Source organism: Microcebus murinus, chromosome 19 (genome assembly GCF_040939455.1).
Source record: "Microcebus murinus isolate Inina chromosome 19, M.murinus_Inina_mat1.0, whole genome shotgun sequence".
In the NCBI taxonomy this organism is placed as follows: domain Eukaryota; kingdom Metazoa; phylum Chordata; class Mammalia; order Primates; family Cheirogaleidae; genus Microcebus; species Microcebus murinus.
In genome coordinates, this window is record NC_134122.1 from 24,778,441 (window position 1) to 24,805,818 (window position 27,378).

The following is a 27,378-nucleotide window of genomic DNA, read 5'->3' on the forward strand; positions in this document are numbered from 1 at the left end:
CTAATTTATTTTATACTTTTCTAAATATCCCATTTTCTACAATGAACAGAGATCACTTTTATAAGAATTGATGGTGTTATTAAAAAAAAAAACATATCGGCAAGAGTGAGACATCTTGAATTTTTCTTTATTTAAGTTCTACTCCACTGGAAACAATAATATTCACCAGAAGGATTATTCTTCTTAATACAAATGTTTATCAAATACTGTGTTAATACAAAATAGCAATTTCACAAACACAGAAGGGGTCCAATACCAGCAGGACGTTTTTAAAAAGTCATGCCACAAATGCTGTTCTCAAATATTGTAGACATTGTAGGCCTATAAAAGTGAGTATGAAAGACAATCAGAGAACTCCTGCCCCCCCACCCACCCCCACCCGAGAAAGGCCTTAAGCAGCAGCAGGGCTGCGCCTGCGCAGGACAGGAATGGCTCCTGGGGACCTGGCGGTGTAGACAGGACTGGCGGACAGTTCGTTGGGCAGAAAGCCACAGCCCAAAGTTTGACATTTCTTGCAGAGGCGGAATGGCCTTTCTGAAATCGGGTCCACTCCTTTCTGGAGTGGATTGAATCTCTCCCTCCTGCCTTCCCAACCCTGCCTGAGCGAACGCTGGCCCACACTCAGGAGTGCTGCCTGCCCAGGTCTCTACGTCCACCCAGCCCCGCGGTCCCCCCAGAACATAGGCTGCCGCCAGGACAAGAGACCATAAAATGGGGTCCTGTATTCGTCTCAATGGCGTCAGGGCTCCCGGTAACCAGATTCTTGGAAGCTCCTAATATCTTTCTTCTTCCCTGGCCCCATATAGCCGTGCAGCACCCAGGCTCCCAAAGCATGGCACCATGCTAATCCCCGCCAATCATGGCAAACAGGCACGAAGCATGGCTTTTCAGGAACATACCAACGAGAACAGATTCTAGAACTTCGGATTTGAATCCACTTGTAGGTCATAAAATCAATGTAGTGGGTTACAACCAGCAACTTGATAAAACAACATAGGATAGGGTGGGGGTAGGGAAGGACAGGATAGGACAAAATTGGACAGTGCTGTGTTTATGTTTCCCAAAATTCTGTGTTGAAAATCTAATCCCAAGGTGATGGTATTAAGAGACACGGCCTTTGGGAATGGGATTAGCGCCCTTATAAAAGAGGCCTGAGGGAGCATTTTTGCTCCTTCCACCATGTGAGGACACAGTGAGGTGTCACCTATGAACCAGGAAGAGGAGCCCTCGCCAGGCACCAGTGCTATGGGACAGGCCCACAGCCTCCTCCCCGGCCAGTCGAGCGCCAACAACACAAGGCTTCCCCAGAGCTCAGGGCCCAAGCGCTGCAGCCCCCATGGGAGGCTCTGGGCACAAAGTGTCCTTGCCTACCAGAGACAGTTCCAGCCTTTACCAGTTCCCTGCGGTGGCCTGGGCTGAGACAGGAGCAGAAAACATGAGTGTCTGAGGACACAGACATTTCAAAGCTCAGGCAAAACTGACAGAACCAGGAATCCAGCAGCCAGGAGACAGGGCTGCTGGGAGGACTTTAGGGAGATGGCCTTTGCCTGCTGCCCCAGATCTCAGCTCTCGGGGAGCAAAACAACCCCGTGTTGTGGAAAGAGGAAGGATGTGACACCCAAGGACCACGAGCCAGATTCCAGGCCCTGCCCCACCAGCTGGATGACCTTGGACAAGCCACTTAACCTCTCTGAGCAGCCTCAGTTTCCCCACGTAACATGGAAACAGTCATTTTGCCTTGCCAGGGTTTGGGGCAGAAATATATGAGAGGAGGGATGTGAATGGGTACATGTTCATATCTGCATGTCTTACCTGTTATAAAGACGATGGCAGAAGGCAAACTGCCTGGGGTGCAGGAGGCCGCATGCTGATTGACCCACTCTCCAAAAGGTTAAGCTCTGATTTATGGCATTTGCCAATTGCTGTGGTGTAAATACTCCTGCCTTGGCCAATTTCATGCTACCAGTGGTTTAATGACTTGCAAAAAGGCTGAATATTTAACAGTCTCCAGGGAGCCATGGCATGTACAGAACTGATATCCTCAACGACGCCTCATCTCCCACCAGCAATAGAGCAGCTTTAGACGGGATGTGGTCCCCTCATCACAAAAGGCCATTGTGGCTTTGCCTCCAGTGGTGTCCCTTTCATGACCCCACACCACCTCTTCTGCCGCAGACCTGATAAGCTACGGAACAAGCTCACCACCTCTCCTCTGCCCTCCACGTCTCGCTGTTCACACCACAATTGACTGTTCTAGATCTTCCAGATCAACCAGCTCATTGGCAGCACCCAGGCAGTAGGTCGGTCCCTGGATGCCCAGGCGCCCCCAGGGATGGGCACAGTGGCCAGCAGTGGGTAACAGTCAGTCTGGTGACAGCAGGCAGCCATGGCTGGGTGGCACAGACAGCACAAGGCAAGTTTTACCTAATTTAACATGGCCTAAGAAAAATGCCCTGAATATGGGGGCGGGGGCTTTATGTCAAATGCTCCTCATCATAGACTGTGTCTACACACAGATGTGTATCTCCTGCATTGTAATAAACTGTGTCACATCCACTACATGTAGACTTCCAAAGTAATGTTTGCAAAGGGCTTGAAATAACATGAAAAAATATTCTAAAAATAGGTTATAAAAGTGTCTATGGCAAGAGAGGAAAACGTCACAGGAAAACACGACACGTTGAGTGGGGGAAAATACAAAAACAAAGCCACTGAGGCCGGGCACAGTGGCTCACGCCTGTAATCCTAGCACTCTGGGAGGCCGAGGCAGGCAAATTGCTCAAGGTCAGGAGTTCGAAACCAGCCTGAGCAAGAGTGAGACTCCGTCTCTACTATAAATAGAAAGAAATTAATTGGCCAACTAATATTTATAGAAAAAATTAGCCAGGCATAGTGGCACATGCCTGTAGTCCCAGCTACACGGGAGGCTGAGGCAGGAGGATCACTTGAGCCCAGGAGTTTGAGGTTGCTGTGAGCTAGGCTGACGCCACGGCACTCACTCTAGCCTGGGCAACAAAGCAAGACTTTGTCTCAAAAAAAAAAAAAAAAAAGCCACTGAAAGGCTGAGCGGCTATGTGGGGTGGGGAGACTTTGGTAGCATCCTCTACCTTGCTTGTATGTCGTGAAATTTCTGTAATAAGCATATATTATTTTAATGAAAAAATATTTATATTAATATTTAAGAAAACCAACCTCCTTGCTAGTCACTTGGATAAATGCTCCCTCAACCTGCAGAGGAACCTTGATGCGTCTCCAGGTCCCTCATCAGAGGCCCCCTTGACACTCACCACTGCACAGAATCAGCTCATACCATGTCCATTTCACCCCAGGGTCCTGCCTAATTCATCCTGTAACCCCAGGGCTGGCACATGGTTGGCCACGATGTTTGCACACTGCAGACCCACCCAGGGCAGAGTCACAGCTCACTGCAAACTTGAGCTGGGAGAACTAACCCGTGAGCCTCCCACTGGCTCTGTTATTTGTCTTCTGACATGCAAGGCCACCAAGAGTAAAGGCCAGGGAAGTGTCCACGCAGACCACAGTTGTGAATTCGCCTCTCTCCAACCCTGATGCAAAGGGGCCCTGATGCTTACACGAGGCTCCCTGGGCAAGCCTTCCCAACCTCAGAAGAGGAAGAGGAAGTGGGGAGGCCGAGTGGCCAAGGCCAAGCTCACCCTCCTCTGCTTGGTCCACAAGTATGTGCTGAGCATCTGCTGAGACTGGGTCCTGTCCCCATGGCACCTGTCCTCAAACAGCCAGAGTCTCCGCCCTATTGCTCACACCCCTCCGTCCCCGTGTCCTGCCTGTCTCCAGATCTGTCTAACACAGGCTAACATGGCTAAAAGGGGGTGGTCTCCATCTATGAAAACTGCCACTGATAAAGTAAAACCAGCTATAAAATGAAGGGGAAAACTCCAAATTGTTGGTTCTCAAGTGTTTAGACTGGGTGCTCCAGGGATCCCCAACACCCTTTTGGGGGTTCAAGAAGCCTAACCATTTTCATAACAACACTACGACATTATTTGTCTTTTTCCCTCTTATTCCTTCATGCATGCACAGCAAAGGTTTGCAGAGAGTCCCTGACACGTGACGTCCCAACTGGACGCAAAAGCAGACAGGAGAGTCCGGCCTTCTATTGGGCCAGACATTGCAAAAATGCAAAGCAATCCACTCTTTTCCCTGTGCTTTTTTTGTATGGAAAAATATAGTTATTTTTCATAGAAGAATATGTTTCTTAAGCTAACATGCAGTGGGTCTGTTATCTTTACATGAATGAATAGCCGTTTTCAAATATTCTCAGTTTTAATTTCGAATATGATGAATGTTAACACAGGCCACCTACACAAAAGTTCTTTGGTGTCCTCGATAATTTCTAAGAGGGGTCTCGAGATCACTGAACCACCAGTGCTGCACCACAGAACGTTCTACACTGATGGAACTGTGCCCTTATCCGTGCTGTCCAAAACGGCTGGTAGCCCGGCCACACCTGGCTATTGAGCACATACAATGTGGCTAGTGGGACGATTGTGATTTAATTTTAATTGACTTCCAGTTAAGTAGCCACCTGCAGCTGACAGCTGCTATGTCAGACGGAACCCCTCCAGATGCCTACTGTTTCTCTGCCATGTGGGATTCTTTATCTTCCCTGTGGTTGTGTCAATTAGAGGTGTCTGTACATGGAAGAGGGTCTCAGCATTGCTCCTGGGAGAAGCAACCCCCTGCTCTCCCCAGGGATCTCTCCTCAAGCTGGGGAGGGTCTGTCATGCCCACCTGATGGGCTTTGTGCTTATTCCTGACGTGCACAGCTCGCAGACGGATCGCAGGCTCATTTTACAGCTGATCAGATGAAATCCCAGAAAGGAGAAGTCATCTGCCCAAGTCACACAGCAACATGGGAAGCAGGGCCCACACCTCCTGGTTCCTACCTCGAGCCTTTTCCAGGGTGCCCCAAAGCCTCCTGATTCTGTGCCACCCAAGCTTGGACATATGGAAATTGGAACAAAGGAGCCACATGCACAGGCAGCTGCATGCTCAGAGGTGGCACATCTGCATGTGGGATGCAAGGTCCCAGGGAGGGCTGGCATTTCCTCTCTCCCAGACCAGGAGGACATGTGAGTGGGCTCTCTGAAGAGCCGTGCCCCACATGGCCAGGCTGCAGGAGGAGGTACCAGGCTGCACATCTTGTCGCCTTACACACAGGACAAGAGAGCAGTGCCCGGAAAGTGGAGAGAGAGGTGGGTGCGGGAAAGAGCACTTGACTGGGCATCGGGCAGACCCGGGCCCAGCCCCAGCTCCCCCAGCTCCACGGCCCAGGCGTGCCACATGCCTGCTCTCAACCCTACGCCAGTCTCACGCCTGCTGTCCCATCCCTTCCTGCTCAGGTTCAAGGTCCACATAACTCTGGCTCTCTGGCCCTGCACATCAAACCTACTGCACTGATGTGGACTCTCAAAGGGACATCCCGCCCCCTGCAGTGGGCACGAGCATCCTGCCCACACCCCTCCTCCCAGCCACCCTGCCACTCGGAGCCACATGGCTACACATTCCCCCAAATGACCATCTGGGTGGGAGCCTCTGCCCATGGGGACGGCCCTGCCCAACACTGGCCTGAGCACGGAGCTGCCAGGTGGGGCCTCGCGCCCTTGCTGTAACCTTTGCAAGCATATGCACAGGCAGAGGCAGAAGGCGGCGCCCACTGTCATCACAGCTGCTGGTTCTCGTGGGCTGGGAGCCCTGAAGTGGGGGTGCCCGTGTTTGGAAGGGGAGAGAGCATGTGTCGGCCACTCCCTAGCTGCGTGCCCTCAGACAAGCTGCTCAGCCTCTCTGAGTCTTGGTCTCCAAATCAGTAAAAGATTTTTGTAAAACAAAAACAAACCTCCCAAACTCTGATACGTAGCACTTGCTGATTACAATCTCCATTTTACAAATGTGGAAACTGAGGCACAGAGAGGACAAAGGTCCTGCCCAAGGGTCTTGCCAGCTGCTCCGTGCAGCGCTAGCTTCGGGTCAGGTCTGACTGGCTCCCAAATCCAAACTCCTAGAATGAAGTTCCCCAGTGTTTCAGTGACAGACCCACCTTACACAGGGACCCTTTGGGGCTAAGTTGTTCTGGCCGATTCCATACCCATGGTGGCCTTCCTCGGAGGGTGGGCACACTGGGAGTTGCTGGGCAGCGGGACGCCAGACCTGGTCATACATAGTCCATCCTCAGCAATGCCACGTGGCTGCCCCAAACAAGCCACAGTGGCAGTAGTCACACCATGGCAATTGGCAAGGCTGCACACCAGAGGTTTTGAAAAATTATCATTCAATTTTTTTTTAAGCTCCACTTTCCTCCCTGAGGGAGAGAGGGTTTCCTCCGAAGCAGCAAGGTCTGGCCAAGGGCAGGACACTTGGACGTTAGACAGTCCTGGCTTCCAAGCTTGGCTCTGCTGGTTGGAAACCAGGTGACGTTGGGAAAGTCACAAACCTCTCTGTGCCCTGGCTGCCTGCTTTGTAAGGTCAGCTAATGACCCTTACCCCACGGGGCCAGTGTGTGTCAGTCAGCAGAGAGAGCATCTGTAAAACCACAGCACAGAGAGCCTGCCACCCAGAGGAGCTCCCCATGGGTCAGCCTCTGCCTCCCCAGCTTCCTGCTCCCCATCTTTGCACCTGCGGATCACCAGCCCTGTGACGTCAGCACACCCAGTGGACGTGGCTGCTGGGTTTTCACTGGCTCTTTCCGGACCCCCCAGGCTGTTCCAAGAGCCCGCATTTCAGCATCTGAGTACACAGTGCACAGTGGCAGATTTGACAGGTGCCCATCTCCTGGCCCTCCGAGCTCTATCTGCCCTCTCTATCTGCTCTATCTAGCTCCCTGCACAGCCCGAGCTGTCCCCACCCCCACTTCCTGAGCCTGACAGCAGGGACTCAGGCAGAGCTGGGGGAGAACTCTCTGCAGCTGTAGCAGACTGGCACGGAAAAGAGAGGTTAGTGAGCTGAAAACCCGGGACTGCAACCTTGCTCTGCAAGCTTTCAGGGCCGTCTGAGTCACCCACTGTGCGAGCACCCACCCATGACCGAGGTGGCTTTATATCTTGAGGCTCACTTGCCATGCCCATCTTCATCCCTCCTGCCCCAGGGCTTTCGGAGGGTTCTCCCCCAGCTGAGCCAGGTGCAGATGGGGAGGAGAAGGTTCTGGCCTGCTCAGGCCACACCTCCAGCTTGCAGCCAAGCGGGAAGGGCCGCTCTGCCTGTGATCCGGACTCAAATCCTTCCCCGGCCAAGAGGCTGCAGCCCTGGGGACAGCTCTAGCCGAGCTCTGCTCTGGGCCTTACAGGAAGTCCTTCCAGGCGTGGGTGGGAGGTGCGTTGCCAGGGCCACTCTCACAGATGCCTTCCCAAGAGCCCACCAGGTGGGACCCCCACCCCACCTCCTTCTGCCTTCGCTCACCTGGCCCTCGCAGTGCCTCCCGAGCTCAGGAGCAGTCACCAAAAAGCTCAGAACGTCAAACAGGTCAGTCTGCTGCCCGCTGCTCTCCCAGCAACTCAGGGCATGACAGCAGCTCCGCTGGGTCACCTGGGACGAGATGGCCCCAGGGATGGGCAGGAAGAGAGTGCTGGCCCCTGACTGTCCGGTGTGTGCCCTCTCTGCCTCACACGTCCAGTGTGTGGCCTAGAATGCTCCCGGGACAGAGCCTCACCACCGCAGGGACTGGCATAGGGAACTTGTTTTCCTTTCCTGCACTAGTTGTGATGTGTTTGGAAGAGATACAGGTCTGGGCTCCAGTGAAATGGAATCCTAGAAAACTTCCAGAATAATGCTGAGGAAGAGAAAGTGATTATAGGAAGCATGTCCTGAGTTGGAGCTAGGGACGGAGGTGCACCCAAGGCCCTCTAGAATGCCCTCCAGCGTCCTCACCAATGTGTCCACAGTTGGAAACTCCACCATTAGTGATTCATTCCTTTGGCCAACACCCCAGGAAAAGGGTCATCTTCATTATTATCTTCTGTTACCAGCCCATCTTCCAAGCCCACTACTGACAGAACTGGCTGGGTGTTGTGCATCTGTTATCCTGCCGCATCTTCAGGCAGCCCTGCAAAATGCCGCTTTGCTATACCCATCTTACAGCTGAGAACACTGAGGCTCAGAGAGGTTAGGGAACTGGCCCAAGCTCTCACAAATGGGGGATGCTGATTTGACCCCAAGTCTAGTAAGACACAGTCCCTCCCTCCAGGAGCTGCACCTGTGTGGGGAAGGACAGGGCTCTGAGCACAGGGCGTGACAGGGAGCAGAGGGGAGCTCCGAGGTCAGACAAGGCCAGAAGTTCCCTGATGTTGATGACTGAGCTGGGCTCTGAAGGATAAGGAGGAGTGTGTTGAGTGGATTATGGGTAAACAGAGGTCCCACCAGAGGGACCCACACCTCATAAGGTGCAGGGGCACAAGGGACAGGCCGTCTTGGGAAACATAAGACCAAATACCTAGAAGGAGGGGCACGGGAGGAGCAGGAGTCAGACCAAGAAGCTCAGTGAGGACATGGGACCACGAAAGAAGTCCCGAGTCACTGGCCCCCAACAGCATCTCGGCCTGGCACAGTGCCATGCTTTGGGAGGTTCCTAAATGGCAAACCAGAACCCACGTGGCTTCCCCCACCCAGCCACAGGCGCCGCTAGAGGTCAAGTGTCAGTGTCCCTGCCCGCAGTCAGGGCGAGCTTCTGCCCTGCAAACCTCTGACCTCCAACCCTCACCCCAGCCAGCAGGAAACACTTGCTGAGCTCCACAGGCCAGGCCTACAGAAGACAGTCCCCAGGGGGCAGGAGGCCCTGTGCAGAGACACACGCACGCACACATGCACACACACACTTACACAGGCAGGAGGACAAAACCTACCCCTGCAGCGTCTCCCAGCTCACAAGCTGTCTGTCCGAGGAATGTGTCAAGATGATTTAATACTGGCTTGGACACATAGGATTCCAGATGCCAGAGCCCTGGAATCTCCTGGAATGTGCTAGAGCTAAGCATAAGGCACCCTTTCTCTGTCCCCCTCATCCACCCACTCTGGCTGTGAGTCGTAGAGTAAGGACCTCCTGACCTGAGACAGACTCTTCCCCCAGAGAGACTCTGAGATTCCAGTTCAGACTCCGGAGCTGGGCCTGCCACTGGCCTTCCCAGTAAATGTCCAGGGGGCATTTTACCAAGAGGCTGGCCCAGCTCCAAAGGGGGCCGTGCGGACAGGCCCCCGGAAGCCTCATTGCTGGGCCCCTGGGCACTTCAGAGGTTGAAGGTGTCCCAGACACCCTGCCCGGATCCACATGCCTTCCCTCGGACACATCTCAGATCTCAGCGGCCTCTAAGGGCCACTGACGGGCACCAAGAGAGAATCTAGACACTGGCATCGCAAACCCTAAACGTGGTGCAAGTGAGCACGTTCCCAGGATCTGCCTGCCCCTCTTATGAATGAGCAGCTCTTGAAATTCCTCTGGATTTTGGGGGGGATGAGAAGAAATAACCAAGTAACAGCATCCTCACCCCAGCTGCTCATGCCCCTCTGAACTGAGACCAACCACTTGGAGCAGGACACTGGGGGCTGCTCGGGCGTGAGGCTCAGCCTCCCCCCGCTGCCCCTAACTGCCCGCGCCAGGAGCTTCCCCAGAAGGGAGATGGGAGCGGGAGAGAAAGAGATGGGCGCGGCCCCCGTATGGAAACCACTCTGGCCACCAACCCATTTCCAAGCACACCAGGCAGGACAAAGAGGATCCATCCCAAGTGCCACGTCCACAGGTAGCGGCTGCCCCGATCACTGCGCTGGAAAGAAGGCCGACACCGCGCACGGGTGGGTGGATGAGTGTGTCTGCCACGGTCAGGGCTACTCAACACACCCCATCTACAAGCTGGGCGACGTTCCCTGAACAGGGAGGGGACAATTCCCCGGCCAGGACTTTGGTAGCACAGAGGGAGGCCCTGGCCAGCCAGGGATAAACGACCCACCAGCCTCATGCCAGGTTCCTCAGGACCCCAAGAAGCACATATTAGCCTGTCTGTCCCCAATCTGCCAGGACAGCGTCTGCTTCCCTTCCTGAAGATGTTAATGCTGCTTGTATTAGGAAACACTTGTCTAAATTGGATACACATTATAGGGTTAATCTCTCCTCTGTAAAAATGACTAACTGCTTTCACTCTCCCTGGGGACTCTAGAGATGGCCTGGCTGTCACCAGAAGCAACCTCAGACCCATCAAGAACTCTCCCACGAAAGGGCAGACAGGCTCGGCACCGTGCGCTGGGTGAAGTTCGCAGAAACGCTTCCCGTGAGGCTCTGCTCCAAGAGCCCAAATGACCCGTGCAGTCTGGGCCACTTCATTTGGACACCTTGGTCTGCAGGGTGCTGGGTAGATAGAGGTACCTCCAGATGGCATAGTAGTGGGTACCAGCACCGAATGCCACAAAGAGGTGCCAGATGGCGTGAGCAAAGGGGATCCTGCCGTCACTCTTGAAGAACACCATGCCCAGGCAGTAGAACAGCCCTCCGGTCACCAGCTCCCAGATGCCCTCGGTGTTGGGCTGTCGGCAAGGACAGGTGAGCACAGGTCAGAGAACAATCTGCCATTCCCCCATACCCCAAAACTAAAAGACCCGCAGCGGGCAACACGCAGTGGGCAACGCCAGCCCAGACTCCCAGGGCGGGGGGTGGGTGCTCACCCTGTGATGTCAGCAGTTCTCCCCAAATTAGTCCTCACATGATAGAAATTCTCATTTCTAGGAAAATCCCAAAGAATATTTTTATAGCTTATTATTTTTTCTAAAAAGTAACACATTTGGCCATGTAGCCAAAGAACTGAAAGCAGGGTCTCACAGCAGCAAATTCACAATAGACAAAAGCAACCCAAATGCCATCAAATGAACGGATAAGCAAAATGGGATACACACATGCAGGGGGACGTCACGCAGCTTTCCGGGGGAATGAAATGCCGACACCCGCTACAGCTGGGTGAAATCTGAGGACACGATGCTAAGTGAAATAAGCCTGTCACAAAAGGACTTATACTGAGTGATTCCACTTATATGAGGCTCTTGGAGTGGTCACAGTCCTAGAGACAGAAAGTAGCGCGGTGGGTGCCAGGGGCTGGGGAGACGAGGTAAGGGGAGTCAGTGTGCAACGGGTCTGGAGTTTCGGTTTGGGAAGATGAGAAAAGTTCTGGAGCTGGGTGGTGGTGATGGCTGCATGACAGTGTGAACGTGCTTAATGTCCCTGACAATGCACTTAAAGATGGCAAATGTTATGTATATTTTACCACAATAAAAACAGTAATATATGTCCATGGCAAAAAAACAAAAATTTAGAGAAAACAAAGCAAAACAAAAAAGTTGTTATCCTAACCCCTAGAAGCGAGTACTGTGACTGTGAGTTGTCTATGGTGAAAAGAACTCTGCAGAATAGGAGGAAATTGAGCAGTAAGAATCTGCCAAGCCCTGGCCCTCACCCCTCAGGTCTACTTCCAACAGGTAACCACCATTAACAGTATTTTACGATATCCTTCCAGAAATTCCCCATATAATTACAATATCCTATATGCACTTCATATGTATGTATCTGTGCATAGCAACTAATCATTTTTAGATCAACTGGCTCACACCATCTCTACCACTCTGCAACCTGATTTTCCACTAAATGAAGACTCTTGCAGATCACAGACAAATCCTCTCAGTCTTTTGAACAACTCCATATTATTTCATTACCCATATGTATAATACAATCACTGACATTCACTCAGTCCTCAAGAGTATTATTGATTTTTTTTTTTTTTTTGAGACAGGCTCTTGCTCTGTCACCCAGGCTATAGTGCAGTGGCACAATCACAGCTCAATGGAACCTCAAACTCCTGGGCTCAGGTGATCCTCCCACCTCAGCCTCCAAAGCAGCTGGGACTACAGTTGCACACCACCATGCCTGGCTAATTTTTAAATGTTTTTATAGAAACAGTGTCTTGCTATGTTGCCCAGGCTAATTTCAAACTCCTGGCCTCAAGCAATTCTCCCAATTTGGCCTCTGATAGTACCGGGATTTATAGCCGTGAGCCACCACACCTGGCCTATCATTGAATATTAATTATGTAATAATATTAACACCTAGTATTTCTTAGCACTTACTCTGTGCCAATCCCTGTCCTATGTGCCTTACTTAAGTCATCTAATGTCATCTTCACAACAACCTAAGGAGGCAGGTATTACACTATGCGGCAGTCATGGAAAAATGCCCACAGCATTGTGCTAAGGAGAAGAGCAGATTGCAGAGAAGTCACAGAGAATGATCTCATTTTTGTAAAAGAAAAACAAGCAAGTCAGTGTATCTGTGTAGCTATGTACACTTGCACATACATTTTACAAATGGAAAAGATACACAGCAACTCCTGAGCATTGGTCATAGCCGAGCCATTGTATGTGGAGGAGGCAGGGTGACATTTGCATACTGGCCTCATTTTTTGCAGTGAATATGTAATTAAATGTACGTTTATTATAGATAAGTATATATATACATTTGAATATCTAATACATAATTTGATGGTTATTCTATAATTTAGTAGAAATCCATTAAATAGATGTTTAAATAAAAATAAAGTTGAGGAAAGAAACAGAAGGTAGTCTGGAAAAAGAAATACAAATCACAGGGAAACTGTTCAATAGGAAGAATAATGGGGCACGACTTTACTGCCAAGTATTAAAAACAATTAAATCTACAATTAGTAAAACAGTCTGGTACTCATATAAAAACAGGCCAGTCGACAAGAATGGAAACCTCAGAAACAGACACTCACACATACACACACATATATATGAATTTAACATATGATAAAAGGAGCTTTTAAAGAGGTAAATAAATGAAAAATGATACAACTGGCTAATCATTTGGGGAGGATCACTGTATACAAAAGAAACTGCAGTGAGAATGAAGAATTCAAAAGTAAAAAGTACACCATAAAGGAAACTGGAGAAAATACAGTACCTAGAGCAAACACCTTCCTAACCATAACACTGAAGGTAACAGCCAAAAAATTTTTAAACACCTGTCAGATTTGGCTGCATAAAAGCTTAAAACACTTGCAAATAATTATAACTTAAAAACAAGAACCTGTCATGCAACCTAGAGGGTGAGCTGACTGAGGTGACTGTGCCCATTTGACAGATGGAGCAACTGAGGCTCAGAGAGGACAGGAGAGGCGACCCACCCATGGCCACTGGACCTGCTTCCCTTCCCTGTCCAGGGCCCTCAGTCCTCTGCTCAAAGGTCACACACCCTCAGAAGGCCACACGGTGCAGATCAAAGACACCAAGGACACTCGCAGTCAGAGTTATGGGGTGAAGTCCCAGCTCAGCCACACAGGGGCTGCATGTCCTTGGCAGGTCACCTCCCCTCTCAGAGCCTGAGTGTCCTTATTTGTGAACCATCCCAAGGTCGCCTGGGATGATGCAGTAAGACCCTAGGGGTGGGGAGTGGGGGTCCCCTGTACTTCCTAAGGGCTCAGAGGACATGTGCTAAACAAGAGGACCGGGCTGCTCCTGCTGTGCCTGGCTTCCACGTGTGCCCAGAAGCAGTTTAGGACGTGAAACACGGGAGGGAGGGGTCGGAAGACCTGAGACTGCAATCTGGCCCCCTGTGCCAATTATGTGATTACCATTATAGATTTAATTTAGCGACTGGGTACCTACTTTGCCCCAGGCACCATATGTGGATCTTCTCATTTCATCCTTAAGCAGACAGGAAGAACGAAGCAGAGAGGGGTTAGTGAACTCGCCCAAGGTTAGGCAGAGTTAGTGGTGGAGAAGCCAGCTGTCAGGACATAGGACTAGCCTCTATGTCCTACTGCCTCTTTAGGCAAGTCATGCTGGGCCTCAGTTTCCCCATCTGCCAAAGGAAAGGGCTTGACGTGACAACCTCGAGAGTCAGGTCCAGCTCAGACACTGTTGGTCCCCTCCAGCCATATGTGAGCCCCCCCAGCGCCAGGCAGGTGGGACTTACCATTGACAGGATGACCAGGGCGGGGAAGAAGCCCATCACGACGTAGCAGAGCAGCTCCACAAGTTTGTACCTGGCGGGAAGACAACCACCTCGGCCTCAGGACATGCCTCCCATGAGGAGACAGCATACAGCTCCCCGTGTCTGGGGAAGAGGGGACAACCTGACCAGAACAGTGAGAAGAAGGCTCTTTCTCTGTCCAGCACTCTTTGGCTCATATTTTATCCAGCCACATCCAACAGGTGCTGGCAGTTGCGTGACCTTGGGCACTTCCCCTCTCTGAGACTCAGTTTCCACATCTATGAAATGGCATGCTAGAGCAAGAATAGGGGTTGAAAATATTGGGCATAGCACTCACATGGCACTCCCTCCCATGCTCAGCCCAGGGCAGACATTACTATTCGATCCCAGCATTTTTCCCACAGGGCCCAAGCAGCCACTCTCAATCAAGCTCTGTTGCTGCATCACCTGAAGCCAATTTGCTGCCCCAGATTAAATGACCTCCAGAGGCCCCTAGGCCCCGAGGCTGCAGCAATATGTTATTCCCTTTTGCCTCTACTGTTTCGTTCCCTACTTAACCATTCCCATCCCTTGGTAGGGATGTCACTTGGCAGGATGGGGGCACAGGACATGTGGCTCTCTCCGAAAGAGCCATCTCTAAGGGAGCCTTTCCCCGCCATCTGCTAACATAGTTTAGGGAAGGCAGGTGACATGTGACCCAGCTCAACAGTTTAGGAACCTATGATGTCTTTTTGACAAAGTCTTCAGGTTGACCCTATGGGCTGTGGGGTCTCGTGGCTACCCCTGGGCCTGAACGCTGGAATGCCTGCCAGAGCCGTGCCTGTGTGCTTGTGAGTCGTCCTGGGATCTCGCCTGCGCAGGGGCGAGGAGGAGGCCCTGCTGGAGCACCAAGGGGAACCCCACCCACCTGAGACCCCCAGGCTGGGCTTACCGCTCGTGGAAGAAGAAGACATAGACGGTGCCGACAGAGGCCATGATCCAGACCAGCCAACGCATGTGGGAGGCCCAGGGGCCCAGCTCCCGGAGGTTCAGCCTGGGAGAGAGAGGGCCGAGGGCACAGCCTGAGGGGCCCTGCCAGGACCGAGCCCCCAAGGGTCAGCCTGTCACAGGAAACTGACCCCAGAGAAGCCCACAGGTGGGACATGGGCTCTCACAGAGAGGCTTGCAGAGAGGCAGAAAGAACACTAGACGAATTGAAACAGCAAGTGATTGCTAGAAGAAAATTAGTAAAACTGATCATGTCCAAGAGCAAAGGGAGAATGTGTGAGTAAAGCCTGTCTGGACGGCAATCTGGCAGAATCTACCAAACTTTGAAGTGCATGTTCCCAGTCATTCCAGCAGCTAGACAAAGAAAAGCTGCTTTGTGTGCGCATAAACTCACACACAGACGTTCACCCAGCATTGGTGCCTGCAGGAAAAGCCTGAAAACCACCCAAATAGCTACCAAAAGGGGAGGGAGAATAAAGATGGTATCCACCTGTGTTGGTTATCAATTCATTGTCTTTCAGCTCCGACTTTACCCTTTTTGCCTGTTCTGTGATAATGTAGCTGGGCCTTATGAATAGTCTTCCTTTACAGCAGGCACAGTGTTAGGTCTTGGCAGGAGGGGGCACTGGAGAGACTTTGCAGGAAAAAAGGCTCTTCTTTCCAGATTCCTGTGGTTCTTACACCAGGATCCTGGAAAATGTGCTCCTTTCTCCACTGCTCAGCCCGGTGGTCTCTCCAGTGTTAGTGCCAGCAGGGTACAGCTTTCTCCAGCATGTGGCCTCAGTGTGTTTTCTCCAGCTGTTGACTTAGGTAAAAGCAGGGACCCCAGACAGAGCAAGCTGTACCCTAGCCCAGGCAGCTGCTCCCAACACCCCTTTTCAGCCCCACATGCACACTTGGGGTTCCCATGGGGCTTCTTGTCCAGCAAGCTGATTGGCTGATGACTGAACTGCACAGAAATGTTCTAGGTCCCCACAGAGGAGATCTCCCCATCTCCTGGTCCCAGCAGCATCCACGGCAGCGTCCCCAGCACGGAGCACATGTCCAGGATCAGCACCCCTGTGGATGGCCTCCCTGGCATCCTGGAGGGAAGATTTCCGGCACGTCGCACAAGCAGGCTTGTCATTGACCTCTGCCATCCAGCATGCCAAGGCCACGCCATTTCAGATGAGGTCCTGGGATCTCATCCCTGGGTGGAGGGCAGGGGGCTCGCCCTTGGGCACCTGAACTCACCTTTGGCCTTAGGGATAGGAGTTGTCCCTCATATCTGCTGATACTGTGTTCTTTAGAATTGTCTTGAACTCTCATTCATCAGTTCTCCGTCACTTCAGTCCTCTTAATAATTCTCGATACAGGCACGCCTCGCTTTACTGTGCTTCACTTTATTGCACTTTGCAGGTATTGCTTTTTTTTTTTTAACAAATTAAAGGTGTGGCAGCCCCGCATCAAGCAAGTCTATCGATGCCATTTTTCCAACAGCAGGTGCTCACTTCGTGTCTCTGTGTCACATTTTGGTAATCCTCACAATATTTCAGACTTTTTCATTATTATTATTGCTGTTATGGTGATCTGTGATCAGTGATCTTCGTCATTGCTATTATAATTTGTTTGGGGAGCCACAAACCACACCATGTAAGACAGCAAACAATAGCTATGCATGTGCTGGCTGCTCCATGGCTGCCGTTCCCCCGTCTCTCCCTCTCCTCAGCCCTCCCTATCCCCCGAGACACAGAAATATTGAAATCAGGCCAATTAATAACCCTACAATGGTCTCTGAAGTGTGCAAGTGAAAGGAAGAATTGCACCTCTCTCACTTTAAGTCAAAAGTCAGACATGATTAAGCTAGTGAGGAAGGCATATCGAAAGCTGAGATGGGCTGAAAGCTGGCCTCTTGCACCAAACGGTTAGCCAAGTTGTGAATGCAAAGGAAATGTTCTTAAAGGAAATTAAAAGTGCTCCTCCAGTGAACACACAAATAATAAGAAAAAGAAACAGCCTTTCTGCTGATATGGGGAAAGTTTTAGCAATCTGGATAGAAGACCAAACCAGCCACAACATTCCCTTAAGCCAAAGCCTAACCCACAGCAAGGCCGTCAACACCAAGGCAAGACCCTCCACGGTCAGAAAGATCACGACTTGCTAAAAGCTCAGATGATTGCTAGCATTGTTTAGCAATAAAGTGTTTTTTAATTAAGGCATGTGCATTGTTTTTTAAGACATAATGCTATCGTACACTGAACACACTACAGGATAGTGTAAATGCAACTTTTATATGTACTTTGGAAACCATAAAATTCATGTGACTAGCTTTAGTATGATACTTACTTTATTGCAGTGATCTCACCTGAACTTAGCATATTCTGAGTTATGTCTGGATTAAGTTTTCCTTGTTCAAATCATTATATGGTATCTGCCTCCTGATGGTACCCTGACTAATACACCATCCTGTGGAATATTCAGCAGTTTTATTTATTTGAGACAGGGTCTTGCTCTGTTGCCCAAGCTAGAGTACAGTGGCCTCATCGTAGCTCATTGCAACCTCAAACTCCTGGGCTCAATTGATCCTCCTGGCTCAACTTCCCAAGTATTACAGCTGGGACTATAGCTGCCTGCCGCCATGCCAGCTAATTTTTTTTATTTTTTGTAGAGACATGGTCTAGCTATGTTGCCCAGGCTGGTCTTGAACTCCTGGTCTCAAGCGATTCTCCTGCCTTGACCTCCCAAAGTGCTGGAATTACAGGCAAGAACTACCATGCCCCACCACAGCAGTTTAAAAAATATAAGGACAATCTGTTTGTACCAACTGGGATAGATCTGTAAAATACATGGCTAGGTGTTGAGGGGGCATGAATCAGGAATAACATCACTATATTATTTGTACACATAAAGAGATACGTGTAAATACATAGAAAAATATCTGAACCCCTTCCCAAGTGGTTTTGTCTGGAAAGGGACAGTTAATGGTGGCTGTGGTTGGGGAATGGGGTCCTTTAAAATTTTTCTGGAATGAATTTCTTGAAGGAGAACATCTTATGTAAAACCTCTGCCAAAAAAAAGTGACCTGCTAAGAGTCCGGCTGTCACTATAAAGAAGTTAAGTAATACTGAAAAGTTTAAAGGTAAAAAAAGTAATAACCTATCTCATTACCCAAAATAATCTTCAGTGAACATCATTCCAGATTTCCTTCCAAGCAGATCAAGAAATAGGCAATGGAGGGTAGACGGGCATAAAATGGGACAGAGGGCAAGGGTAGAGAGATGGATGGGACGAAGGAAGGCAGAAACGGTGAGAAACAAATTATGCATGCCATTTTTAATTAAAAGTATGACATTAACATTAACTTGAATTTAACAGAAGAAAATGAACCCTACAATTTTTTCTGCTGATCTTCACCATAAAATTCACTCTGACTCTACAGTTAAGAAGATAATTTATGTAAAAACATAAGGAGGTTGGAATTGTTTAAATGACATGTTTCCAATGTCAATGCTATCAATTGACTCCCCGCTGCGAAAGAAAGACAAGCCCATAGGTTGCCTTTCCTCTGCCGACTGCCTGATTTGTCTGAGACACTATTGATTTTACATTCCCAAAGTCTGTAATATTCATATTCTCTTCTATTAATACAACCACAAGTCACACAACTCTTTAACATTGGTTGATTTTGTTAACAGAATCAATATTCACTGCCATTCTTAAGTTCTTTTTTCTTTTTTTTTTTTTTTTGGAATCTCTTAATTGGCTAGATTTTGTTGTCAAACTAGTTTTTTTCAAAAATTCTTCATGGGTACCATATCCTCGGACTCCTTTTTTTTTATGAGAATGGTTGCCTATTCTTGCGCATGCACAATAACCACACCACACAGTTTATTCTGAGGTCCACCCATGGAAACCTGCAGAATGTCTCCACTGTGTGTCAGCATTGAGTGGTGCTATGGCCAAGTCCTGAGGCCAAAACATGATTTCTCCCTTTGTAAGGGATTTGGTTTTTTTCAGTCTCGATGACTGAAGAATTTGTCCGTCTGTCTTTCATGTCTATTAGCTTCTCTCTGGTTGCTTTACTGTCCAGCTTTTTAAGAACATGTGCATTCTCCCTAATTCTCTCAAACCCTCCCTATAGGCTGGTATTTGATTTTCAGTACTTTCGATGCCGTTCTTTGCTAAGTTGAATTATTAATTCATTCCATCACATCGTGGCTTTGTTCTTCAATGTGTTTCTTTAGGTCACCGTGTTCATTCTAGTTGCTTGTTTTATCATCTCGTCTTTGTGCTCTTATTTCATTATATTCGTTTTCTTGTTAATGGGCTTGAAGTCACTGCAAACGGTGGGGCCAGAAGTGAGAAGAAAATCGGAAGCACAGAGGAGAGCAAGGACCAGCAGGACCTGCCTCTGTCTGCTGCCACCACCAACCTCAATGACACAGGAGGATGACGTAGGTGACCAGCAGAAGAAGCTGGGAACTGCACATGTGTTTGTCCCAAGACCCAGAGAAGCTGAAGGAGGCAATCCCAGGCCACTGAGGAGCCCAGAGCTAAAGAAAAGGGGCGTAAGCAACAGCCTCCAGCACTGCACACTGTTTTGCTTCTATCTTCCCACCCAGGACCACACAGAGAAGGGAATTCTGAGAACTGTGGCTCCAGCTTAGTGAAGCCAACACCGTCCAAAGCCACCACAGCTAAGCAGCTCAGCCTGCGACCCAGAGCCAACCCACTGCTCTCCTCATCTCATACTTTTCTTTTTCCTTTTCCTTTTTTTTTTCTTTTTTTGAGACAGAGTCTCACTCTGTTGCCTGGGCTAGAGTGCTGTGGCGTCAGCCTAGCTCACAGCAACCTCAAACTCCTGGGCTCGAGCGATCCTCCTGCCTCAGCCTCCCGAGTAGCTGGGACTACAGGCATGCGCCACCATGCCCGGCTAATTTTTTCTGTGTATTTTTAGTTGGCCAATTAATTTCTTTTTTAGTAGAGACAGGGTCCTGCTCTTGCTCAGGCTGGTTTTGAACTCCTGACCACAAGCAATCTGCCTGCTGTGGCCTCCCAGAGTGCTAGGATTACAGGCGTGAGCCACCGCGCCCCGCCCATCTCACACTTTTCCCAAGGAGCCTTCTCCAGTGTCCCCAGTCAGCAGGGCAAGATCAGGACACCTGTGCAGGTATAGGCCACTGGCAGAACCACCAGGAGGGTTGGGGTAGAGGGGAAGGTGGGTGAGGATGCACCCCAAGGCTGCTCCACTCAGCTCCAGAACTCTCCAACTCTTTCTGAAATCCTGGCATGGGCCCATGTCTTCCTCCTGGTCCAGCAGCTGGTAGTGATGTTTCTTTCACCCTCCTCAATATTTAGAAATATCATTTGCTTGTTTTCTTGAGCATCGGGAAGGAAGACTCTGTGCCACACTTGATTCTGCCACTTCTTCCTTCAACCATGACACAGGCCTGCCTCTTCCACCACGCAAAGACATATGTGTGGACATCCTCTTCCACTACGCAAAGACATATGTGTGGACATCGTGCCCTGACCTTGCTTCTCCTCACTACAGCTGGGGGGGAGGGGGCAGTTACCAATGCCTCCATTTTACAGGTTGGGAAACTGAGGCTCTGAGAGACTCTGTAATTTGCCCAAGGGCATGTGGCTTGGACAAAGGTGATCTGGGACCAGAACTTGGTGTGACTCTACAATTCATTCTCTTTCTACAATACTACACCAGAGCCTTCCAATCTTCTTCTAGTCATTCAAACCCTTTCCTTACGTGAAGCATTTAGGCAGGACTCTTATATGTAAGCCCAATCTGTAAAAAACAAAAAACCAAGTGGAGTTTCTCTGACTGAGGAAGGGATGGGGAGGCCCAAAGTCGTTCACACCCCTAGCCCTTCCGAGGTCCTCTGGAGACCTCCATGGCTCTGCAGAAAATGGCTTGAAAACCAGAGCAGTACAAGGAACAATACCCACCAAGTAATTCAGCACCACCCAGTCCATGTCCCCTCTCACCGTGCACCCAGGTGTCTACCAGAACACTGGTCTCCATCTTAGCTCCTCTGTCCCTCCTACCGCCCACATCCATCCAATCCCTGAGTCCTGCAGATTCACACACACCTCCAGGCAGCTCTCGGGCCAGGGCGCCTGACACCTGTGCCCTCCTCCATGGCACTTACCACGACTGTGTGAGCACTGGGCGCGCAACGTCTGTGTCCCCCATGAGAGGGCAAGTTCCACAGGAGAAGGAGCCCGTGCTTTTGTTTGCGGCGCTACCCTCAGCTCCCAGCACGGGCCCGTACGGAGTGTGCTCAGTGAACCACAGCCAGGGGCCGAGAACAGACACTCAGGTACTACAGCAGCACAGGGAGGACAGTCAGAGGGTTGCACTAGAAATCTACGGCAGGGATAGCTGCCACCGCTGAGCACAAAACTTAGCTTGACTCTTTTCGGCAACAACCAAAAAGACACCAGGTGGTGCCCAGGGACAGCTCAGGGCCAACAAGAAGCCACCACACGGGCTGAACTCCCTCCGTGGCTTCTGGCTCCTCCGACCTTCAGCTCTGGCACCCTCAAGTGGCCTCCCATCGGCCACTGGCTTCCAGGGTAGCAGCAGGTCCCGCTGTCTCTAAGCCCAGCTGTGCACGGGGCTCACATCCAGTGATCTCTCCGGCAGACCACAGCAGGGCTGCCCACTCCCAACAGTCGCCGGCGTGCCAGGGAAAACCAGCCCGGAAACTCCATCTTCCCCTCTTTCCTCCTCTTTCCCACTCAGACTTTCCTGCTGAACATCTTTTTAATCCGTCCCACCCCTCCAGGGCAGCTGTGATGGTCCGGGCCACCACCATGCGTCCCTAAGGCATCTGCACCAGCCTCTCTGCTCCCAAGTCAGCCACTCATCAGTCCAAAACCTAGAACACACCAATGTCTTCACTCAAACCCCTCCAGCCCCTCCTAAGCACAGACGCAACAGAAACACGTACTTCTGTACCTGCCCCCAGGTACAAATGTGTGCAGAGGGCCATTCCCCGCAGCCACCGCACCCTGGAAACTCTGCAAACGTCTCCCGGCAGGAGAATGGCACAGCCACTCCCAGTGCTGCCCCACGAGGAGGATGAACAGACAGCCGCGCACAGTGCAGAGGAATCACCAGACGTACGGATGCAGGAGAGAAGCAAGATGCAATCGAGCGTTGATTCCGTTAACATAAAGTGCAGCATCCGGCAAAACCATTAATAGTACATGACTATGGAAGTCAGGACTGCAGCCACCCTTGGGGGGCAGTGGCCAGAGAGGGGCTATGAGACTTCTGGGGGCCGGTCATATTCTGTTTCTTCCCCTGGGTGCTGGCTACGGTTTGGAAATTCATCAAGATACACACGTAAGACTGTGCACATTGTCCTTGTAAATTACACACCAACAAAATGTATTTAAAAAGCAATAGCCTTCATATACACAAACAAAACCCATTTATTAGGGGATATAATAAAAGATCATACTCCTTTTATGACGGCCAAAGATAGAGATCACCCTGGGAAAAATGTAACAACAAATCTTTATGTGGCTCCCATGCCTCAGAGGCCAACATGCAGATGCTGGGAGTGGCACACCTCCTCCAGGCAGCCCTCCTGCAGCTGAGCACCTCCTCTGAGCTGTCACAGCTGTGTGTGCACAGGCCTGTCTCACTGTGCCGTCAATGACCTGTCACTTGCTAGAGTTGAAACTGGAATAAATCTTGGTGGAGAGGGATTTGGCAACACTTAGCCAGATTACTAGCGCCCACCCACTGTGATCCAAAAAGTCCAATTCTAGGAATTTGTTCCACAATGACCAGGCTCGACCATGCGAAGCTGCTGTTCTTGCAGGACAAAACAGGATGGCTATCGGCAAGTTCACGTGATTCTAGCCAACACACGCAAGCACCTGTGCAAAATGGATGACATGCCAAGAGATTTACTGCAGCATTGTTTGTCACAGCCAAGGAACGGAGTGTCTCAATGTAATAGAGATCCATGAATAGGGGAATAGTATGCAGCTATTAAAAAGAATGAGGAGATCTTCAAAGTACTAATATGGAAAGATGTCCCCAGCTACAGTACTAAAAAAATGAAAGCAAACTGCAGAACAGTTTGTATAGTATTCTTCCTTTTGTATTAGAAGTGGGAGGGAAGGAGTATAAATATATACTTGTAAATATAAAATGTAGGTATAGATGCATTATACATATGTACACATGTATAATACATATTTATACATGTGTGTGTATACATGTGCACATACACATACATATTTGTCTTTTACATATAAAATAGCTCTAGAAGGATGTGCAAGAAGCTACAAATAAGCAGTTGCTTCCAGGAAGGAAAATGGGGTGGAGGGAGTCTTTCTGCAGATACTCTCCTGTGCCAAGTCAACATATTACTGAGCCAAATACAAAGATAAATTAGACGCAAGAAGAAGAAGACAGCCATGCCTCCGCTGGGGGCGGGAGGTACTCACCAGGGTGCGTAGGAGGCCGCTATGAAGAAATAGATGACCATCCGGTCGAACATGTGCAGGCAGTGCTCCACCATCCTAGGGCGGGCAGAGAGGTGGCCGTCACTGCCCCTGGGCCGCAGGGACCGGCAGGTGCACGCAGAGCGGAGCCCCGGGAGGGGAGGGAGCTGGGCTCAGGCTGACTTGCCTCTACCCAGCCAGGATCCCTGGGCCTCTGTCTCCCGGTGTGTGAGTGACCAGAGCAGGGGGTAGCAGTTTTCAAACCAGGCTCCTCATCAGCCCAGGGGCCTATGGAGATGCCCAGGGACTGGCACCCCAGGAGAGGAAGAATCTGAAGTCCCCTCCCCTCCTCTAACCAGAGCAATGCTGCATTTCTGTTTTATACACCGGGCTTTTCCAAAAGTTTCAAATGAAGAAAGAATTCAGTGGCTCACAAAAGGGGCAAAGAACTACTAATCGGAGCCCCCTGAAGACTCTCTGGGTTTCGACATCCCATGTCAGAACAGCTTAGTGGTTCAGATCTAGGCTCTAGAGCCAGAAGGTGTGGGTTCGAATCTCAGCTCTACACTTCGGGACTACACAACCTCAAACAATCAACTCTCTGGGTCCCAGATTCCTCCCTACTCAACAGAGAACACAGCCACCTGGTCACAGCCGCTGTGAGGATTCAGCGAGTTAATAGCACAGCGCGTAACAAGAAGTGCTCAACAGATGTGAGCTGTTTTTATTACTACTTCACCTTGAATAGCGGACGGTAGCCCTCGATACAGAGTGGTGTCCTGCCCCCTGGCATTCGCCCTTGCACAGTCCCTGCCCACGACAAATGCGGCAAACTCAGGGAACCAACAGGATATGGCTGAAATGGCAGTGAGTGGGTTCTGTGGCTAGATCATAAAAGATATTACAGCTTCTGCCTGTCCTCCTGGATCACAAACTCTGGGGGAAACAAGCCCCTGGGTGACTGTGGAGGAAGAACTGAGTGTCCCCAAGCTCCCAGCACCAGCCTGCAAGCCCTGTAAGGGAGCCGCCTTGGAAGTGGACACTCCATTCCCAGTCGAGCCTGCAGATGACAACAGCCTCAGCCCGGATCTGACATCAGCAGAGACCCTGAACCAGAGACATCCAGCTAAGCTCCCAAATCCCTGATCCTCTGAGGCTTTGAGAGATAAATAATAAATGCTTCTCGTTATGCTAAATGACTATGATTTAGCCTACTTTGTCACGCAGCAATAGGTAACTGGTACAAACTATGATTCTGACTAGCAAAGGGCAGCCACGAACACACGTGCCCAGTGATTCTATGTATGGTTCAGCCACATGTCCTCCTAGAATCAAAACAGTAACTACAGCTCCCACATATAGGGCACACCCTGTCATCAGAGCACTGTTCTAAGCTCTTCGCGAGCATTAACTCTTTGATCCTGCCAATAATGTAGGCACCATTATTTTCATCCACCATGTCATAGACGGGGTCACTAAGGCTCAGCACAGTCACACCACTGGGCCCTAAAACCAATGACCGGTGTCTCTATAACAGAAAACAGAGGGAGATTTGGACACAGAGACACACGGTGAGGAAGGCCACGTGAAGACAGAGGCTGAGATTGGAGTGATGTGGCCACAAGCCAAGGAATGCCAGGAGCCACCAGAAGCTGGAAGAGGCAGGAAGGACCCTCCCCTGGAGCCTCTGGAGGGAGCGTGGCCCTGCTGACACCTCGATCTCACACTTTGGGGCTCCAGGAACATGAGAGAGCACACTTGTGTTGTTTGAGCCACCGGGGTGTTACGTGTTACGGCAGCCTGGAGAAACTCATCCTGTGGGGCTCCAGAAAGACCAGGGACAGGGCAAGAATGTGGACAGGAGGGGGTGGCACATGGCTTTATGGGGGGCTGGAGTCCCGGAACCAGCTCTGGTTTGGACACGACCAGCTATGCAACCTCGAGCGAGGCTTCCGACCTCGGTAGCGACATCTGTAAGACAGAGGCACTGCAAGCGACCACGTGGGCGAGGCTTGAGGACGTCATGTGACGTGAAATGAGCCAGACACAAAAGGAGAAACGCTGTGTGACTCCACTTACATGAGGTCCCCAGAGCTGTCACATCCACACAGACAGAAAGCAGAACGGAGGGCACCGGGGCTGGGTGAGGGGAACGGGGAGCTGTTGTTGATGGGGACGGAGTTTCAGCTTGGGAAGATGACAAGCTCTGGAGGTGGAGGGTGGTGGTGGTTGCACAATGATGTCACTGTGCTTTAAGCCACTGAATTAGCTTAAAAGGGATTGATGGTAAATTTTATGTTGATGCTGTGTTTATTTTGCCACAATATAAAAAAATAAATCACATACAAATTTTAAAAATTGGGGATTCTAATGCCTGCATTGCACAATTATTGAGAAGACTAGGGAACAGCACCTGTAGGGTGCCGGGAACCAAGCAGGCGCCCAGGGACACGATTACTGCGCCCTGCGGCCAGGGGCTTGCTCTCATGGTCCTGCCAGAGGTGAGCCGGGAGCTCCCACGGGTGAGTGGTCTGCCCAGGGGGTCTGCCCATGGGGGTCTGCCCATGGGTCACCCCACCCTTGCCCCTCCTGGCTCAGCTGAGCCGTCCCCAGGCAGACTCAGCATCCAGCTTCACCCCTCGGGCCACGTGGGCCCCCCGCCCACATGCGTCCCCTCCCGTGGGCTGCGCAGGAGGCACCTGAGGTGGCTCTTCTTCCAGGAGACAGTGTGGAACACGGTGGACACCACGAAGAGCCCGCAGAGGCCGAGGCCGTAGATCCAGGCAGAAATGGTCTCCCAGTCGTCGTCCGACAGGAAGTAGAGGTTGGAGCTGCCGAGGATGCTGGGAATGATCCAGAACTGCAGGCGGGAGCGGGGCAGGTGCTGCAGCGCCCGGGAGCCCCGACCGCCCGAGCACACCCCGCCCCTCCCCCCAGCCCGAGCTGCCCACCATGGCGGCCAGCGTGGCAGCCACGAGGCCCTTGAAATGTGGCCAGTCCACGGAAGATGGAATTATTGCATTTCATTTCCTTTTAACGGGTTCAAGTGTGAATTTCGATAGCCACAAGGGCCAGTGGCTGCCGACGCGGACACTGCAGGCCTAGATCTTTGACTAGACACCGAGGGGCCCACGCACTGAACGGTTAAGAGCCATGTCCCAGGGGGCAGCCGGCTCCCCTGTACCCAGCCCCTCTGAGCCACCACACAGAGAAGTCTGATGTGCCACACACCACGTACCATCGTCACTGATGCCCCCTAGCTGCCCTACACAGAGCGCCTGAAGGCAGAGCCCGCCCAGAACAGCACAAGGTTCACCTTGTAAACGTTTAAGTAGTGGACAGTCCATCGTGGTTGGCCGTAGAGAATGGAATTGCCAAATCCTCTGCCTCTGCTGGTGTACGATCTGGCCCTGCTCAGCCCTCCACCTGTGCCCCTCGCCACTCTCCCTCCTGCTCTGCCCCTGGGTCACCACGCTCTGACCTCACGGGCCTTCGTCCAGTTGCTCCCACATGACAAACTCTTTCCTGAATAAAGGGCCTTTGCACATGCTGTTCCCTCTTGCTGGACATGCTGTTCCCTCTGCTCTTCAGGAGGCTCCTGGTCATCCTTCAGGAGTCAGTTAAAATATCACTCTGGGGCTGGGAGCAGTGGCTCGTGCCTGTAATCCTTGCACTCTGGGAGGCTGAAGCGGGAGGATACCTTGAGCTTAGGAGTTGGAGACCAGCCTGAGCATGAGTGAGACCCCATCTCTACAAAAAAAATAGAAAAATTAGCCGGGTGTAGTGGTAGCACCTGTAGTCCCAGCTACTCGGGAGGCTGAGGGAGGAGGATCGCCTGAGCCTATGATGATGCCACTGCACTCTAGCCTGTGGTGACAGAGTGAGCCCCTGTCTCAAAAAAAAAGTCCCTCTCTCAG

General features: G+C 50.9%; 1 protein-coding gene across 1 annotated transcript in view; it reads right to left on the reverse strand.

Annotated features, from left to right (window-relative positions):
• Window positions 1-378: 378 nt before the first annotated feature.
• The window catches only part of MMD2 (monocyte to macrophage differentiation associated 2), a 55,711-nt gene continuing 28,711 nt past the window's right edge, over window positions 379-27,378 (reverse strand). Inside the window, exons 3-7 of the mRNA XM_012759362.2 lie at window positions 26,161-26,321; window positions 23,465-23,539; window positions 14,943-15,044; window positions 13,994-14,063; window positions 379-10,539 (exon numbers count right to left, since the gene is read on the reverse strand). Coding sequence (XP_012614816.1) covers window positions 10,336-10,539; window positions 13,994-14,063; window positions 14,943-15,044; window positions 23,465-23,539; window positions 26,161-26,321 — 612 coding nt within the window. The 3' untranslated portion in view covers window positions 379-10,335. The remainder of the gene's footprint in view (window positions 10,540-13,993; window positions 14,064-14,942; window positions 15,045-23,464; window positions 23,540-26,160; window positions 26,322-27,378) is intronic.